At 38.0% G+C, this 17,196-nt stretch overlaps 1 protein-coding gene across 1 annotated transcript; it reads left to right on the plus strand.

Annotated features, from left to right (window-relative positions):
• The first annotated feature begins 150 nt into the window (after nt 1-150).
• LOC117907732 (GATA transcription factor 25) lies at nt 151-16,283 on the plus strand. Its single transcript, XM_034821375.1, has 7 exons — nt 151-585; nt 1,147-1,230; nt 1,315-1,448; nt 5,249-5,356; nt 5,761-5,866; nt 15,515-15,574; nt 15,715-16,283. The coding sequence occupies exons 1-7, from the start codon at nt 301-303 to the stop codon at nt 15,820-15,822; spliced, it is 885 nt and encodes a 294-aa protein (XP_034677266.1). The 5' UTR covers nt 151-300; the 3' UTR covers nt 15,823-16,283.
• Nucleotides 16,284-17,196: the final 913 nt, after the last annotated feature.

Here is a 17,196-nt window from a genome sequence, read left to right on the forward strand (position 1 = left end):
TTGTATGGGCCTAAGCTGAGGCCCATTTGAAAATTTGAATTTAAAACATTGGCCCAACCAACGCACGGGCAGTGGCATGGGTGGTAAATATATGGGCTCTCCGGGTCAAAGGTTTAAATGGCCACGCCGTCCTGTCCTGAGGTGTCCTTCACTCTCTGGTCTCTCTCTGCTCCTACTCTCATTCTCGGAACCCTCCTCCACGCCCAACCTTCAAAAACCTAAGTTTAGGGTTAGGGTTTTTTCTTTTCTTTTAAATGTAATGCTTCTTCGTAAGTTCTTGAGGCCATCTCGAAAACAGCAATGTACGGTCACCCGCAACACATGAGCATGCACAACCAGATCGCCGGCGACGACGACGACGGCGCTGCTTCGGAGTCCATCGATAATCCTCATGTCCATTATGATGCCCACGTTCTCCAAGACGGAGTCGTCCCCGGCATGGAAGTCGCCGGAGACGTACCCTCCGACGCTGTGTACGTCGCCGATGGCTCCGAAGTCGCTCTTCAACCCAGCGACGCTACCAATCAGCTTACGCTCTCCTTCCGCGGCCAAGTTTATGTTTTTGATTCTGTTACGCATGAAAAGGTTGATTTTTTATTATTTTCTGTGCTTAAATTCCCTGATTTAGGGTTTATTTCTTGGTTCTGTTTGGTTGCGGAGAAAATGTAGGAAACGAAACGAAAATGAAAAATTTTGGATTTTCTTTATCTGAGTTACTTGCGAACCAAGAAAACTAAATTCTGAATTACTCGGGCCTAATACGATTATTTGGTTTCGCTGTGTTGCTTTTCAAGTGACACTGAATATATAACATAAAAAATATGGGACTAAAAATTTTATTTCCCTTTTTCTTATTTTTCCCGGCAATCAAACAGAGAACTAAGATTGAGCTATGTTAGAGTCTTATGATTTCGTTATTGAATCTTTGTTTTGTTGTTAATTGCGAATTAAGAAACAAAAATCTCAATTACTTAAGGCTTAACATGATTATTTAGTTTAGTGATGGTGCGCTTCCAATGGGACTAAATGTGACTCAAAAATTTTCTCTGCTCGGGTTTCTGAGCAACCAGATAGCGAATTAGGGTTCATCATTTGCAGGGTTTTAGGATTTGATTATTAAAGATTTTATTTGGTTGGTCATTTCAGGTTCGATCTGTGCTATTACTTTTGGGGACACCAGAACTATCTTCCATTGCACATAATATGGAAATAGTACCTCAAAATCAGAGGGTATTTCTTGCCTTGCAACTTATTTTCCCTAATACATACTATTGGTTGAGTTAGTTTAATGATTGATTATTGCACTTTATCTAGGCTTTAACAGACTTCCCTGGACCATACAATCAACCTCATAGAGCAGCTTCTTTAAATAGGTTCCGTCAAAAGAGAAAAGAGCGGTGTTTTGATAAGAAAATTAGATATAATGTCCGCCAAGAAGTTGCACTCAGGTACTATGATTTTTTTTTTCTTTTTTCTTTTTAATCTGTTCAAATTTATCCATATTTTTTTGTTTTTTTTTTGTTTTTTAGTTGGTTTGAATTTATCCATTTTTTTGTTACTTTTAATAAAATCAAGATATTTAAAGTAAATACGAAGTGGTGTTTTGCAAAGAAATCATTAGAGTTGCAAACTGGTTGGCATGTGCATACAAAAATCCTTTTGACATTGGAAAAAAGATGATTTGTTACTAAATCTTCTAGGACTTTTAGGTTAACATTGATGATAGTTTTAAGTGCATTGATGCATATTTGTATTTGAAGTTCGAAGAATCAACTTGACTTGAAAAAGACTCCCTGAGTGTTATTAGAAGAAATATTCATCGATATAGTTAAAACGTACATGTGAAGCATTCCTCCCTCCCAAATTTACAAGAAACTTATCAAAAGAAATGGATGATTGAATCTTCTCCAATATACTAATAACACCTAGACATCAATATAGTATCACATGACTTTATACAATATAAAGTGACTCAATATTCCATGAGGGTTACCCCATCTTCTTTGAAAAGAAATCAAATTAATGTTCCTCACTTCCTCTCCTTGCTATCCAAACCCTCCCAATCTACACATTGAATACCAATCAAGATTAGCAACATTGACAGGAGTTCCCTTAAATGTTGTGGTATAAGAGGCTCAATAAGAGGAATAGAAATAGATTAAATTCCATAGTGTCTCTGAAATCCTCCACTTGTCCTAAAAAATCCTTGCAATGTTTTTCGGCCACACAATTTAAATCAATGTGAGACAAGTGATTTGCTTTAGAATTTTACCTTTGATGATAATCTCCAAACCCTTAAGGTGATAGTCATCATGTCACATATGCTCCTAGGAGGAGTCCAATTCAAGCTAATTAGTTTGAATAGTCTTTCATTTTTTTTTTATAGGCAAATTTTTGTCCCCAGTGGGACTTAAACTTGGAACCTCCCACAAATCCTCCCTATCCATTTACCTCTTGAAGTTAGCCTAAATAGTCTATGCCATAGCTCCAATGTCAATAAGCAATGTTGAGAAAGATGATCAATTGATTCTCCATGCAATAGTCAAGAGTAAGGGCTTTGTAGGGTCTTCTCATCTGTAGCATGCCATTGTTATTGACCTTGTTGACTACTAGCCAAGCAAAGGCCTTTACCTTGATGAGACTTTAGATTTTCATATAAATTTAGTTAGAGATAAAGGAATTCATTGTGATAAATTGGATAGGGTTAAGAGGAAAGACTTTATTGTAAATAAGCTTGAAAAAGATAATGACTAAGCTTGTACATTTATAACAAATGGTGACAAGTCCACACGAGTGAGAGAGGACATGAGTTTTTCAAGTTTCTCTATCTTCAAGTCAGTGAGGTTATAACGAAAGTTAAGTTTCCAAGAAAAAGGGGGAAGAAATTCCAAAGATAAATGAAATAGAAAGATTTTTAACCGTGATGACTCTAAAAGACTTGGAAATTGAAAACACAATGGTTAATCCCCCTATCATATAAGTCTTCCCAAAAACGAATTCTTGCTTTATCATCCACCATAAAATGAGTATGCTTTGTTTTCGTATTCTTGTAGTTTAGTTTTCTTTGGTGGGAGGATTCCTCATCCTTCTCTTGTACTTCTTTTTTCTATTAATATATTCCTTTGTCGTTTCCTATCAAAAGAAAAAAAAAATGAATATGCTTGGAAAAATTCTGAAAAACTTGTACAATGGGTTTCTAGGGGCAACGATGCTACCACCTGCCTAGAATGTTGGTGTCCCATAATGCTCAATATGACCCGATGTCAAAGAGCAAAACTTTCCTTAGGAAACCTCTAAAGCCACTTCTCTTAGAGGTCTTGATTCCTTAGAGAAATCTTCCCAATCCTTAGACCGTGTTCCACCTTAAGCTTGCACACTAGGTCCCGACTAATGAGATAATCTTTTGTACCTTTCCTAATCCATGACCAAAGAAAATCCTTTAGCAACCTCTCAATCTTAATTTTTATTGATGATAAGATCTTGAATAAAGAGAGGAAATAACTAGGAATGTGAAACAAGCAAGGCTGTGTTGGAGTTGTTCTATCGGCTAATGACAAAAAGAATTTTTCCATCCATTCAATTTCCACAAAATTTTGTCAACTACTGGATCTCAAACAACACTTCCCTTTGGGGGCTGGTTTGAGACTTTGCATTCAAGCATCAAAGCCAATCTAGTGATCTAAACTTGACTTGTGTTGATACCAAAGTGAGTACTCTTGCTAAATTAATCTTAAGTCCTAATATGAATCCGATTCCTTAAATGTTTCTCATCTACCACTTGGTGGATTCCTTCTTGTGCCCCTTTGCCATGTTGCCCATGGTTTTTGCCTTGTTGGTATGGTTTTTGATGAGGATTGCTAGTATTATGGTTGCTTGTTTTTGTTGTTCTTTTCGATGTCCTATGTTTATGTTTATTATTCTGTGGGGTTGGTTGTGGGACATATTTGTGGTTTACATGACAATGGGGGACATCTCTTCTCAACATAATGACAGCGGACAAAAGCTTGCCCTAGTTGATGTCTAGGGTGGAGTTGGCCAACCTTTTTTGTATATATTTTTTTTCCTGTTCTTACATATAGATGATCAGTCATGTATTATTGGGAGAAAAAGGATGATGTGCCAAGCATGGGGCGCTTAAAATATATACATGTAGGTTCTGTGCTGTAAATTGTTTGAACACAAATGAGATAAACATTAAGCACTCCTTTTTATTGCTGGTTTCATCAAATTTCATCAAGGAGGAATTACAAAGGTAGAAAACAAATAATTACTTGTCGCCTTCAAATTATAAGTTATCATTGATTGGATGCCTGTGAGAGAAGGTTGTCCTGACAAGTTGGGATGGAGGTTAGCTAAGAATGACAATCATTCATTTTACAGCTTTTGGAGCCCAAGGCTGCTTATTTCTTTTCCTACTAGGGAGGTGGGGGGTTTTCCATTGGTATCATCTAATATTCTAATGTCAGTTCCTTTTGCTTCGGAGGCTGTTTAGAGATGTTTCATACATTAGATGAGCTTATGAAACACGTTGGCGCTTAACTGCCGACCCTTCCTTTGCAAGTAGGAGGAGGAGTCTGCTAACTCTCATTAATTGCGGGATCTGGTATTTTATATATTTAGGTTTCATGTGTACTCCTTGCTTGCTTAAGAAGCTGCTGTCATGTGAAATTGGTTTCTTAGGGAGGAGTTGAAAGAAGGTTTGGAGGCTTGTTCTTATTCGTTTGGTGTGGTTCATTTGGAAAGAGTGAATAGAAGATGTTTTGAGGTAGTGGGGAGTTCAGAATTGGCTGTGAAAATTTTCTTTATCAAACTGTTTTCTCTTGGTCTAATGTCGTATTTTGGATTATGTCTTTTGGCTCTATATTTGATTTTTATTTTCTTTCTAGGAAGAGGCTTACGTGTTCGTTAACTTTTTGTTCTTTCTTGCCTTGGGTGTGTTTTGTATACTTCCTATGTATTTGGATGTAACCTGTTTGTTAGGCATTTTTAATAAAATCTCGTTTGCCTGTAAAAAAAGGTTATCTCGGTTCTCATAATGACTGTACTATTCAATTACTGCGAACTCCTGCTTTTTTTCTTTTTGTGTTTTTTCTGCATGTTTTACAATTAGGTTAGGTTTGCTGATAAGGCATGCATGACTTAAAGAACTGCCTTCATGATGACTTCTGTAGTAAATTATTTTTGCTCAGTATCATTTGCAACAGGAAACAGTTGTTCTTATGAATTTCTGATTTGTATATGCCATCAGGATGCAGCGAAACAAGGGTCAATTTTCTTCGTCAAAGAAGTCTGAGGGAACTTTTAGCTGGGATTCTGTCCAGGATTCTGGACAAGATGAGAGCCCTCCTGAAACCTTGTGAGTTTCCTCTATTATCTAGATTGTTTCTGGAACAACATCACTTCCTGTGAGATCCTATTGTACAATTTTTTTTTTTTTTGTTTTTTTGTATTTGGTTGAGTTCCATACCATCATCCTGGATCCGGTTGTTCTGAAAACCATCTATGACACTGTTGGCCATAATAGGCTACTTCCTTTGTTTGATATGATCATCAGTATTCTTGTTCTGTTCTTTTTACATCCCTCATACTATATTTCTCGTCTTCCTTGTTTGTGGATCACATATATTTCATTATCATCAGGCTTTGATTTCAAGGTTTACTTCTCAATATTTATAGCTTTCTTTAATTCTTTCATTCACAAAAGGGTAATTTTACAATTTATTTCTTTTATTTTGTGTATACTTTGCATTCTCTGTCCAGATGTACACATTGTGGCACCAGTTCAAAGTCCACTCCAATGATGCGACGTGGGCCAACTGGTCCGAGGTCTCTCTGCAATGCATGTGGGCTTTTTTGGGCAAACAGGGTTAGTATCTTCTCAAGTTGTGATACCCAATGTTTTCATTTTCTAGTAGTTAGTTTTTCCATATATGCATGCATCTATAGTCTTGGTGCATGATGGTGCCTTGCATCCTTTATTTGAAAAACTTTCTTAGTTCAGTTGATATGCATCAAGTTGCCCTTTTGCATCTGCTTCTTTTTTAAATCATTTGCATGCCTTGTTTAGATATGCCTGTCAATCTTCTCATTCCATTGCTTACAGGGATCATTTTTTGAGTGATGGGGGTTAGGAGGTATTTTTGTTGGCAGTTTCACCTGATTTATGGTTTTCTTTCTCCATATATTTTATTCTGTGCCTTGTTAGAATAAGTCCTCAACCTTAGTTCACTTATGTGCCTGTTCTGATGGTTGTTAGTATCAGCACTGTACAAGAGTAATATGGTATTGCAAGGACAAATTCATAGTTTTGAATCAAGAACTGTGGTATCCATGAAAAGAAAGAACTTGGAAAAAAAAAATCCAAATACTTGTTGTGAAAAGAGAGAAAAGGGAGAATCCCTAATTTTTGTTATTAAAAAACTATTAATAATACACATTGGACTTGAGTATATATATACATGCTAGTGGGACTCACAATACAATAAGAAAAAAAGGAAAAGTAAATAACTGAAATAACTGTACACTATCTAACACTTCCCTTCAAGATGGAGTATATATGTTATATGCACCAAACTTATTACAAATGTATTTAATTTTAGGACCTCTGAGAGATTTAGTAAAAATATCTGCTAGTTGATAATTTGAATTGACAAATCGAGTCGCCACACATCCTAATGCGATCTTCTCTCTAATGAAGTGACAGTCAACTTCAATGTGTTTGGTCCTTTCATGGAAGACTGGATTGGATGTAATATGCAAAGTGGCTTGGTTGTCACAGATGAACTTCATATGTTCATCATTTCCAAATCTTAACTCCCGAAGAAGATGTTTCAGCTATATGAGTTCACATGTTGCCAGAGCTATAGCTCGATGCTTCAGCACTAGATCTGACCACTACATCTTGTTTCTTACTCTTTCAGGATATTAGGTTACCTCCAATAAAAACACAATACCCGGAAGTGGAACTTCTATCTGTGGGTGAGCCAGCCCAATCTGCATTTGTTAACTAACAACCTGGGTATGACCTCTGTTCTCGTACTTGGCCTGGTGTACTTTTGATATATCGAATAATGCGGATTACAACATCCCAATGGCTATCACATGGTGACTATAGGAATTGACTAACAACACTTACAGGAAAAGAAATGTCTGGACGAGTAATGGTGAGGTAGTTCAGTTTACCTACAAGTCGCTGATATCTCCTAGGATCTCCTAAAGGCTCCCCCTGTCTTGGTATAAGTTTGACATTTGGATCCATAGGAGTGTCTATCGGTTTACAGTCTAACATACCGGTTTCTTTCAAGATGTCTAAAGCATACTTCCTTTGGGAAAGAACCACATCGGAATTGGATTGAACTATCTTAATCCCTAAGAAATACTTGAGTTTCCCCAAGTCTTTAGTCTGAAAGTGGGTGAAAATGTGTTGTTTTAGTTTCTGAATACCATTCTGATCACTGCCTGTAATGATGATGTCGTCCCAATAAACTACTAGATAAATACACTGCCTCGAAGAGTTATGATGATAGAAAACGGAATGGTCTGCTATACTACGAAACATGCCAAACTCCTGAACAACAGAACTAAAACGGTTAAGCCATACTCGAGGAGATTGTTTCAAGCCATATAGAGAACGGCGTGACCTGCACACTAAACCAGACTCTCCCTGAGCAACAAAACCAGGTGGTTGCTCCATATAAACTTCCTCAGCAAGATCCCCATGAAGGAAAACAGTTTTAATATCTAACTAATAAAGAGGCCAAGAACGCATAGCAGCCATGGAGAGCAATAGACGAACAGAAGCTATCTTGGCAATAGGAGAGAAAGTGTCACCATAATCAGAACCATAAACCTGAGTATAGCCTTTAGCAACTAAGTGGGCCTTAAGGCGATCAACCTGACCATCAGAGCCAACCTTAACTGTGTAGACCTAACGACAACCAACTGTAGATTTACCAGAGGGCAAATCAACAAGATCCCAAGTGCCATTGGAGTGTAAAGCAGCCATTTCATCTGCCATTGTCTGTTGCCAACCTGGATGGGAAAGAGCCTCAGGGGTGCTCTTGGGAAGAGAAACAGAAGATATAGGAGAGAGAAATGCATAATAGGTGAAGATAATTGATGGTAACTCAAAAAATTGTAAATGGGATGAGGATTACGAGTAGATTGATTACCTTTCCGAAGAGCAATGGGTAAGTCAGCAGAAGGAGGCAGAGCCGGGGCAGGAGAAGCCGAAGGGATAGGAAGTGAGTCAGCAGGTACCACGGCCAAAGAAGGAGGAATAGCGACACGATGACGGCGATGATAAACCTGAAGTGTGCGAGAAGGCATTGCATCAAGTGGGGAGATAATGGGAAGGGGTAAGACTTCAGAAACAGGAAGAGACTCAGAGATGGAGAAGAATGGTGAGTCCTCAAAGAAGGTGACATCAGCGGAGAGAAAGTAGCGATGGGTCTCAGAGGAATAACAACGATAACCCTTTTGAAGTCTGGAGTATCCCAAGAAGATGCATTTTGTGGCTTTGGCAGAAAGTTTGTCCTGTCCAGGAGTGAGAATATGAACAAAGCAAGTACAACCAAAAACATGAGGAGGAAAGAAATAAAGTGGTTGGTCAGGGAAAAGAAGGGAATGAGGAATCTGATCGTGTAATACAGATGACATACAATTAATCAAATAACATGCTGTAAGAACAACGTCCTCCCAAAAACGAAAATGAACATTACTATGGAGAAGGAGAGTACGAGCTGTCTCAACAAGATGTCGATTCTTACGTTTAATTACCCCATTTTGTTGAGGAATATGAGCACAAGAAGACTGATGAAGGATCCCATGTTGGGGTATAAATGAAGTAAATGGTGTAGAAAAATATTCCCTGGCATTGTCACTGCGTAACACACAAATAGAAATATTGAACTGAGTTTGGATTTCAGCATAAAATTTCTGGAAAATAGAGAATAACTCAGCTCGATTTTTTATTAAAAATAACCAAGTACATCGAGGATAGTCATCAATGAAAGTGACAAAATACTGAAATCTTAAAGTAGGCGCGGTTCGACAAGGACCCCAAACATCAATATGGACAAGTTCAAAAGGAGACTTTGCTTGATTATTCAAATGCTTTGGGAACGAGACACGAGTATGTTTCCTAAGCTGACATGACTCACATGCAAGCGACAACAAAGATGAACGAGGGACAATTTTTTGGAACTTGGATAGACTAGGGTGGCCTAGGCGACTGTGGATGAGGAGGGGAGCATCAGTGGAAATGCAAACTGCTGGAGTTGAATGCGAGGTGAGGTGATAGAGGCCTTGAGACTCACGTCCTATGCCAATCGTCTTCCCCGTACTTTGGTCCTGCAAGGTCACAAATTTATCAGAAAAAGTAATAGAGGAGTTAAGAGTACGAGTGATTTTGCTGATGGAGATAAGATTAAAGGAACACTCATAGTTTTAAAAGGCTCAAGGCGCACCAAGGCGCAAAGTAGTCCTGGAGCCTGAGGCGCAAGGCGCATCTAAGGCGCAGACTTTAGTTAAGTGAGACGCACCCTAATTTACATATATATTTTTATATAATATAATCAAATTTAACAATCATTTATTTGTCCTAAACACATAAATCATCAAATATCATCAAAAACTTCAATTTAATAAACAAAAAACATAAAAATAAAGAACTCCAAGCATAAAAACAAATCCAAATCCATATTGCTAATTGCCTAATACATATCCAAATCCAAAGTTTCTAAACCTAAAGGTCCAAAACATGAAATTTGTCCACAATTTAAAAACATCATTAAAAAACAAAATTTTCTCCTATTTTCCCCCTATTTTTCTTCTTCTTTTTCTTTTTCTTCTTCACTTCTCCAGCACGAAAGAGGTTAGGGCAAAGAATGGCAGTGGTCTTGGGTTGAGAAAGCCAGAAAAGGGGGCTGGATGGGAGGAACAGGCCAAAACGGCATCGTTTTGGCCTTTTTTTTATAAAAAAAGAACAGGCTCCAAAACGACGTCGTTTTGGGCCCAGCAAATAAAAAAAAAATTAGGGCTCCCACGGCCCCGCCTCCTCTTTGCAACTCGACGGCAGGAGGGAGAAGAAGAAGGAGGAGTGCGTACCTGGTCGGAACCTCGGAGGCGACTCGGGCGACCGCCTCGCGCTTTGCTGGTGGCGAGCGCCTTGCGCGCTTAAGCGGCGCCTTCGTGATGGGGCGTCGCCTCCCTTCAGGCAAGGCGCCGGAGGGTGGCGTCGCGCCGCCCCGAGCCTAAGGCGCGCCTTTTAGAACTATGGGAACACTCAGGAGTATAAAGGACAGAAGTGAGAGGTAGAGAAGGGAGAGGATGTGTCAAACCAATGCCTTTAGCCACAGTTTGAGAACCATTAGCTAAGGTAACAGTGGGTAAGACAGAGGTAGTAGTAATGGAAGAAAAAAGATCCTTATTACCAGATATGTGATCAGAAGTGCCAGAATCTAGAATCCAAGGTCCAAGAGAAGATGTGTGGGTAAGACAAGCAGAAGCATTACCAGTCTGGGCAATAGAAGTAATAGAAGCTAACTTGGTGGCCTGATAGCGGAGATAGTCATCATACTCACTGTCAATGAGGGAAATACCATGAGATGTGGAAGAGCTCGGAGGCTGAGGATCAGATGACTGGGCCACGTGGGCAGTGCGGGGAGGCTGCCAGTTTAATTGATAACACCGATCACGAGTGTGACCAAACTTATTGCAATAGGTGCAATGAGGACGTTGACCTCTACTTTGGTTACCACTACGTCCTCCTCGAGAGTTAGTTTGAGAAACTAATACAGAAGAATCTGAAGTGTTATCAGATGACAAAGTCTGAGTGGAGGAGATACGGAGGAGGCGAGCAAACACATCATCCAAGGATGGAACGGAGGAATTGCCAAGAATCTGATTGCAGACTGTCTCAAGATCTGGACAGAGGCCAATAAGCGTAAGAACTATGAAGAACTTGTCAATCTGTGTTCGTTGATCCCCAACATCATTAGTAAGAGGCATCACAGTCAAGAATTCCTCCTTAAGAGAGGCAATCTGGCCTATATAAGTAGATAAATCCATGTCTTGTTGTCTGACATTGACAATAGAAGAAGCCACCTTATAAAGATGTTGGATATTATTCATGTATAGCCTTTTTGCCTGATTCCAAAATTTAAAGCATGTTTTGTAGGCTCGAAGATGAAGCAGAATCTTAAAATCAACTGATTGCCATAACACATTACATAACTGTGCATCTATCTTCCTCCATTGTACTCTGTCAACCTCAGGAATATCCGCCTCCTGCGTAACAAGGTGATCCTCATAACCTTGACCCATAAACCAAAGCTTCACAGAGGCAGATCGGGATAAATATTTTTCACTGCCAACCAATTTCTCCGAAGTAATCATAGGAGATCCAGATGTAATAGAGGAATGGAACTTTTAGTAACTATATCTACTTATCTGGAGAATGAATTATGTTTGGATTGAAGAGAGCCCTAATACGGTTTCAGATCGCGGCTGAAAGAAGAAAAACAGAGGATCCGTGGCTGTGAGAGACCAAATAGTAAATAAAAACAAATGTGGCACTACTGGAAGGGTAGAAGAACACTTCCTAAGACACGTGCAGGGCTCGGGGTGGATAGGAAGTTACCGGAGGTCGCCGAAAAAATTGTCTAAAGGGCCGGTGGAGACAAAACCCCCAAAAAATGCACTTGCAGGGCTCGGATGACACAAACACAAATGGAGAGTGGCTAGACGACGTTAGGCGAGGCTGGAGGTGGAAGCGCGTTGCTGGAAAATGCTCCACGTGCTGACGCGTGAGGTTCAGGCCGTCGGAGAAGTAACGTGTGTGGTCGGCGCGTGACTGAGATTCTCCCTCCGGTGCTTTGACAAAACTTGAAAATCTCCTCATTGCGCACTTGATGGTATGGTTGGTGTCAGAAAAGGACTTCGCCGGAAAAGTCGTCGGCAGTGAGGGTTTTCTGACGGCGATACGGTTGATCGGAAAGCTTTAGGAGATGGGGAAGGTGACCGGAATGAAATACGGTCACTGAAAGGTTTCCTAGAATTGATTCAGGGATAAACCAGAAATAATTAGGTTTTTTTTTTTTTTTTTCTCCCTAGGTTCTGATACCATGTGAAAAGAGAGAAAAGGGAGAATCCCTAATTTTTTTTTTATTAAAAAACTATTAATAATACACATTGGATTTGGGTATATATATACATGCTAGTGGGACCCACAATACAATAAGAAAAAAAAGGAAAAGTAAATAACTGAAATAACTGTACACTATCTAACACTTGTATTAAAGTGTACAAGTATTGTTAAGTTTGAGAAAATGTAGAGAAATACTTAAGCAAACTATTCTGACAGAAAAGGTGATAGAACAAAAAAAGTCATTTAAAAAAATGGGATCATGAAAAGTAAAAATAATGAACTTACCCAAGCCATTTATTTCAAATATTAAGCAAGCTTAATAGAGAGTACTTGTGGTATAAGAGAGAAAGACCCCAAGAAAAATCTATCAGTGAAGGGAACAAATTATTTATTTATTGATTTTTTGATAGGAAACGACAAAGGGATATATTGATAGAAAAAAGGAGTACAAGAGAAGGATGAGAAATTCTCCCACCAAATAAAACTAAACTACAAGAATTCAAAAACAAGAAAATACACAATAAAAACAAACAAACTCTCTAGATTAGACCAACCCTTTAGAATTGCACACCGTTAACCAATCAAGTTGTAACACATTAAGGGGAGTCGCCTTAAAAACCTTGGAACAGAAAGGCCAAAGAGAAGCAAGGAAATGAATAGAATCCCAAAGACACTCTGAATTCCTTACTTTATCCAAAAAAAATTCTTGCATTTCTTTATCGCCACACAACCCAAATTAAAGCGATGCTCACAGCTTGCCACAAAACTATCCCTCTCTTAGATGAATCAAAACCATTATAATTGATGGATAACATGTCGAAGATGCTCCTCGGGGGAACCCAATCCATCTTGACTAACTGAAATAATCTGTGCCAAAATACTATTGTCAAAGAGCAATGTAGGAAAAGATGATCTGCTGATTCTCCTTGCTTCATGCACATATTACAAATATCAGGACTAAGAGCTTTGTAGGGTCTTTTCAATTGTAGCAAGTCATTAGTATTTACCTTCTTGTGTGCCACTAACCAGATAAAGGACTTGACTTTGAAAGGGACTTGAGAATTCCAAAAGAACTTAGTAGGAAAAGCTGGAGAACTAGAAATTGGGATAAAGTTAGAAAGAAAGATTTGACTGAAAAAAGCCCTGAAGAAGATAAAGGCCAGGATCTCGCATCTGAAACCGAAGGTGATTGATGCAAACCATCAAGTGACCGCATGAGGCCTTCTAAATCTTCTATCTCAGAATCAGAAAGGTTACGGCGAATTTTATCTATTTTTTAAAGGTAGGAAAGGAAAAAAATCATTACAAGCCATTTATTTCAAATATAAAACATGCTTTGTAGAGTATATATACTATAAAAGAAAGGAATAGCTGGAAATCCTCTTAGCAGGAAATTTTAAGATTTTAATTTTTATAAAATAATTTTGATTTAATGGAAATTTAAACAAACAGATTTGATGACCAGTTTTTTTTTTTTTTTTTTTTTGAAAATTTATTTTACTAATATTGTGATTCTAAGTGAAGGAGATAGTCAAAATACATTCCAATTTTCTTTGAAAGTAGACCATGTTCCTTTATTATTCTAGATGATCAACTATGTTGAGAAGGGTTGACAGTCACAAAGTGGATTATCAAAGAATGGACTAAGGTGGTGGTTGAAAGTGATACAACCTAAACTGAAAAAAGAAATGGAGAAAGGAAGAAAAGCCTTGGCCTGGCATTAGAGAAAAGAAAAAAGCCTAGTTATGACATTAGAATTTTCATGCTACACATCAATTTGGTGTTCATAGTGCTCATGGTGGAACCCAGGTAGTCAGACTGGATTCTACTGACATAGTTGTCACAAATCTAGGTTGCAATAAAGTTTGTGGTGTAGCTTCATAGGATCAAGAATTATAGGACCCTCTGATCCAGGTTGGTAATTACTGATTGTGTGTTCTTTTGTTGCTGTTCTTTTCTTTTCTTTGCTTTTGACTTTAATTTTAATTATAGTTTGTGTTGTAGGAATATTTCATCCTTCTTTTGTACTTCTTTTTCTGTGCATGTAATGCTATTCCCATTTCTTATTTAAAAAAGTACTATAGTATCGATCTGACAAGGTTAATGCGAGTTGCTGTTTGATTCAGGAAGATTTGGTGGTAGTAGACTTTAATAGAGTTCTATAAGGCAATTATAATATAACTAGTGTATCATATAAGTTATATAAGTTCATTTTTGTGTAAGTAAATTCAATTACTCAGCACTTCTTTTAAGGCCATCTCTCCGTAAGGATAAGCCTCCATTCTCTTGCCCATTCTTTGCTTGGAAAACCGATTGCAGGTACCTCATCTCTAAAAACATCTTAGAATGAAACTTTTAATGCATTGTTTAATGTCGTCGCACTCCCATCTTGATTTGCTCCAACTTTCAGTCCTAGTCCTTTCAGTCATTCTTCTGTCAATAGAAAATTATGGAAATTATCATTCAAATGGGGCTTTCACCATGCAAACAATGGTTCATTGTCAATAATTTGTGTTTTGTAAAATTTTTCTCTTTTTTGTTTACCTTTTGGTTTAGGATAATCAAATCAACAAATTTGACAACATTTGGAGTAGAACAGCCTTAGGATCTCTCTCTCTCTCTCTCTCTCTCTCTCTCCCTGTGCAGTTCTTGTAGAGCCTTGCTTAGAACTACAGAACTGTTTTATGAGTCTGTAATTTGGCTTTGGGTCCGAGGTCACATCAAGTAGCAGTTTTAGGATTTCTTGCCTTTCAAGAGTGATAAAGTGATCCAACTTTAATTGTCTGAAACATCTTATCAGGGCAAGCATTCAGAAAATAACATTGAATAGTTGGAGAATGGGAAGGTTGTTTTTCCCTAGACAGGCTCACAAGAATGCCAGAGGGTTTGGGATCATAATAATATCTAGAGATAGGGCTGCTCTAGTGTGAAAATGGTTCAAAATCTATTTCTGTTGACATTGGCACCAGGTATCTTGCAGAATTTTCAAGATTGGGAAATGGGCAGAACTTGGCCTCTATAGTGTAATCTTTGGTCTTTGTACTTGTACAGTCTGTAATTCTGGAACATGGCCAAGCTTGTTTAGTAATGTTTCAACTGTTTTCCTATTTGGTAGGTTGTTTTGTTAAACAAAATTTGTTAATTATTTGCATCAAATACATTCATGCATACTGTTGTGCACCATAATTTGATCAAGAGGAATACAGATTATTCATCCATTAATTGACAGCCCTAATTCTAGTATTTGTGTGTAAATCTGCCATATAATGGGCCTCCTCAGAAAGATTTGAGCAGTAATGTATATCTACAAATTCTCTGCTGCTGAGTTTTCTGTATGTCTTACCTCTAAAAGATGAAATTCTGCAGGGATCTTTGAGGGATCTTTCCAAGAAAAACCAGGATCATTCTCTGAACCAAATTGAGCGGGTATGTCTCAGAGAATTTTAGAGTTGTATTTGGCTTGGAAACAACTGGCTTTATAATTGTTGTGGTTGTGGTTGTCATTATCATTATTATTATTACACACTTTCTTTTTTCTTTTTTGACATTTTTTTTTCCTTTAACAGGGTGATGGTGAAGCTAATGATTCTGACTGTGGAACTAGTGGATACATAAATAACAATCATGTTGCTTTCTCAAATAGTGATAACCCGGCTTTAATACCTGAGCAGTAACTGTCAAGCTCCCTCACAAGAAAGGCTTCTGCCATTACCTCTAGCATCATTCAAATGAAGTACAAAGGTGTTTTAGTAATTTCTTCTACTTGTCTTTATATATGTACAGGTATAGTAGTGGCTTAATCAATATATGAGGTTCTCTCTTTGTATTTCTTTTACACTCTTTGGGTACTTTTAATTGTATAAGGCCTTGGTACATGTTTGGCAATTCTACGCCCTTCCATTTTTTTGCCTTTTGGGGTTAATTCTGTGTGCTAATATTTTCACACAAAAAGGCACTGTTGGGTTAGATTCTATCCACCCGCCCATCCCATCTATTTCTTAAACTCCTTTTATGTTTGCCCAGTCTGGTTTAGGAAAAATTAACTTGGTTGTCACCATCAGTCAATCCTATTTTGAACTCATAAACCAAATTATGTTATATCATTCTTCAACACTTTGCTGCCTTTTTAGATTTATGGCCTATTTCTTTCATTATTGTATATGGTCTTTTATTTTTCCTAACGTGTTAGTGCTAATGAATTCATATATGAAGTTTATTTACTGGGATTGAGGTTGACGCTAATCTTCATTTCTTTCAACCATGAGGTGTTCAGTCATTTTGGGTGCGCCTTTATCTCAGCAGACTGCCGTGGCAGATGTGGACGCCACATTATAAGTCCTGATATTTTTCCTTCAAATTGTTTAATATAGCCAAACACGGTTGCAGCGGATTATCAATCAATGCTACCGGTTTGGTGTAGGTTTCGATCGGGGAATTAATTCTAACTCCCACTTTTGTTCAGCTGTCTTAAATCTTCTTCATATAATTTTGCATTGCAGGAGAAATGAATTATGTTACTGTATTAATATTTCATCCGAGGACTTCATTGCCTTGGCCCACCTTACTCCCACCTTACCAATGGATACGTACGTGTTCAATGTGCTCAATTTCCAACGGATGAGAATTTTTGTATTTTCTATCACAAAAAAACCACTAAAAATATTTTGGCAAGGAATGTTGTTCCCTGTGTCCGAGTTTTCCATGTTCTAAGAACAACTTGAAGCTATTTTCACCTATTTTTTTTGCACTATTTGATGAAATAAAAAGGGAATTGTTCTCTATATTTTCAAAGGGGTGCTCTCCACGTCCTTTGTGTACGATGGGCTTTCTAGAAAGGAAAAAACGTAGAAAACTCAGTGGTGAAGGGTTCTAATGAACCCGGGATTTAGTGAAGTTATCGTACCCAATAACCCATCTTCAACTTAATTTGGAAGCATAAAGGGAAAAAGACCTGATTGGAATAGCTGAAAATGGTGAAAAATGACTACCTTGTATGGGGTGTGCAGAGATTTCTTCCACACATTTTGTGTAGTGTTTGAATACATCGC

This window comes from Vitis riparia, chromosome 18, assembly GCF_004353265.1.
Source record: "Vitis riparia cultivar Riparia Gloire de Montpellier isolate 1030 chromosome 18, EGFV_Vit.rip_1.0, whole genome shotgun sequence".
NCBI classification, from domain to species: Eukaryota; Viridiplantae; Streptophyta; class Magnoliopsida; order Vitales; family Vitaceae; genus Vitis; species Vitis riparia.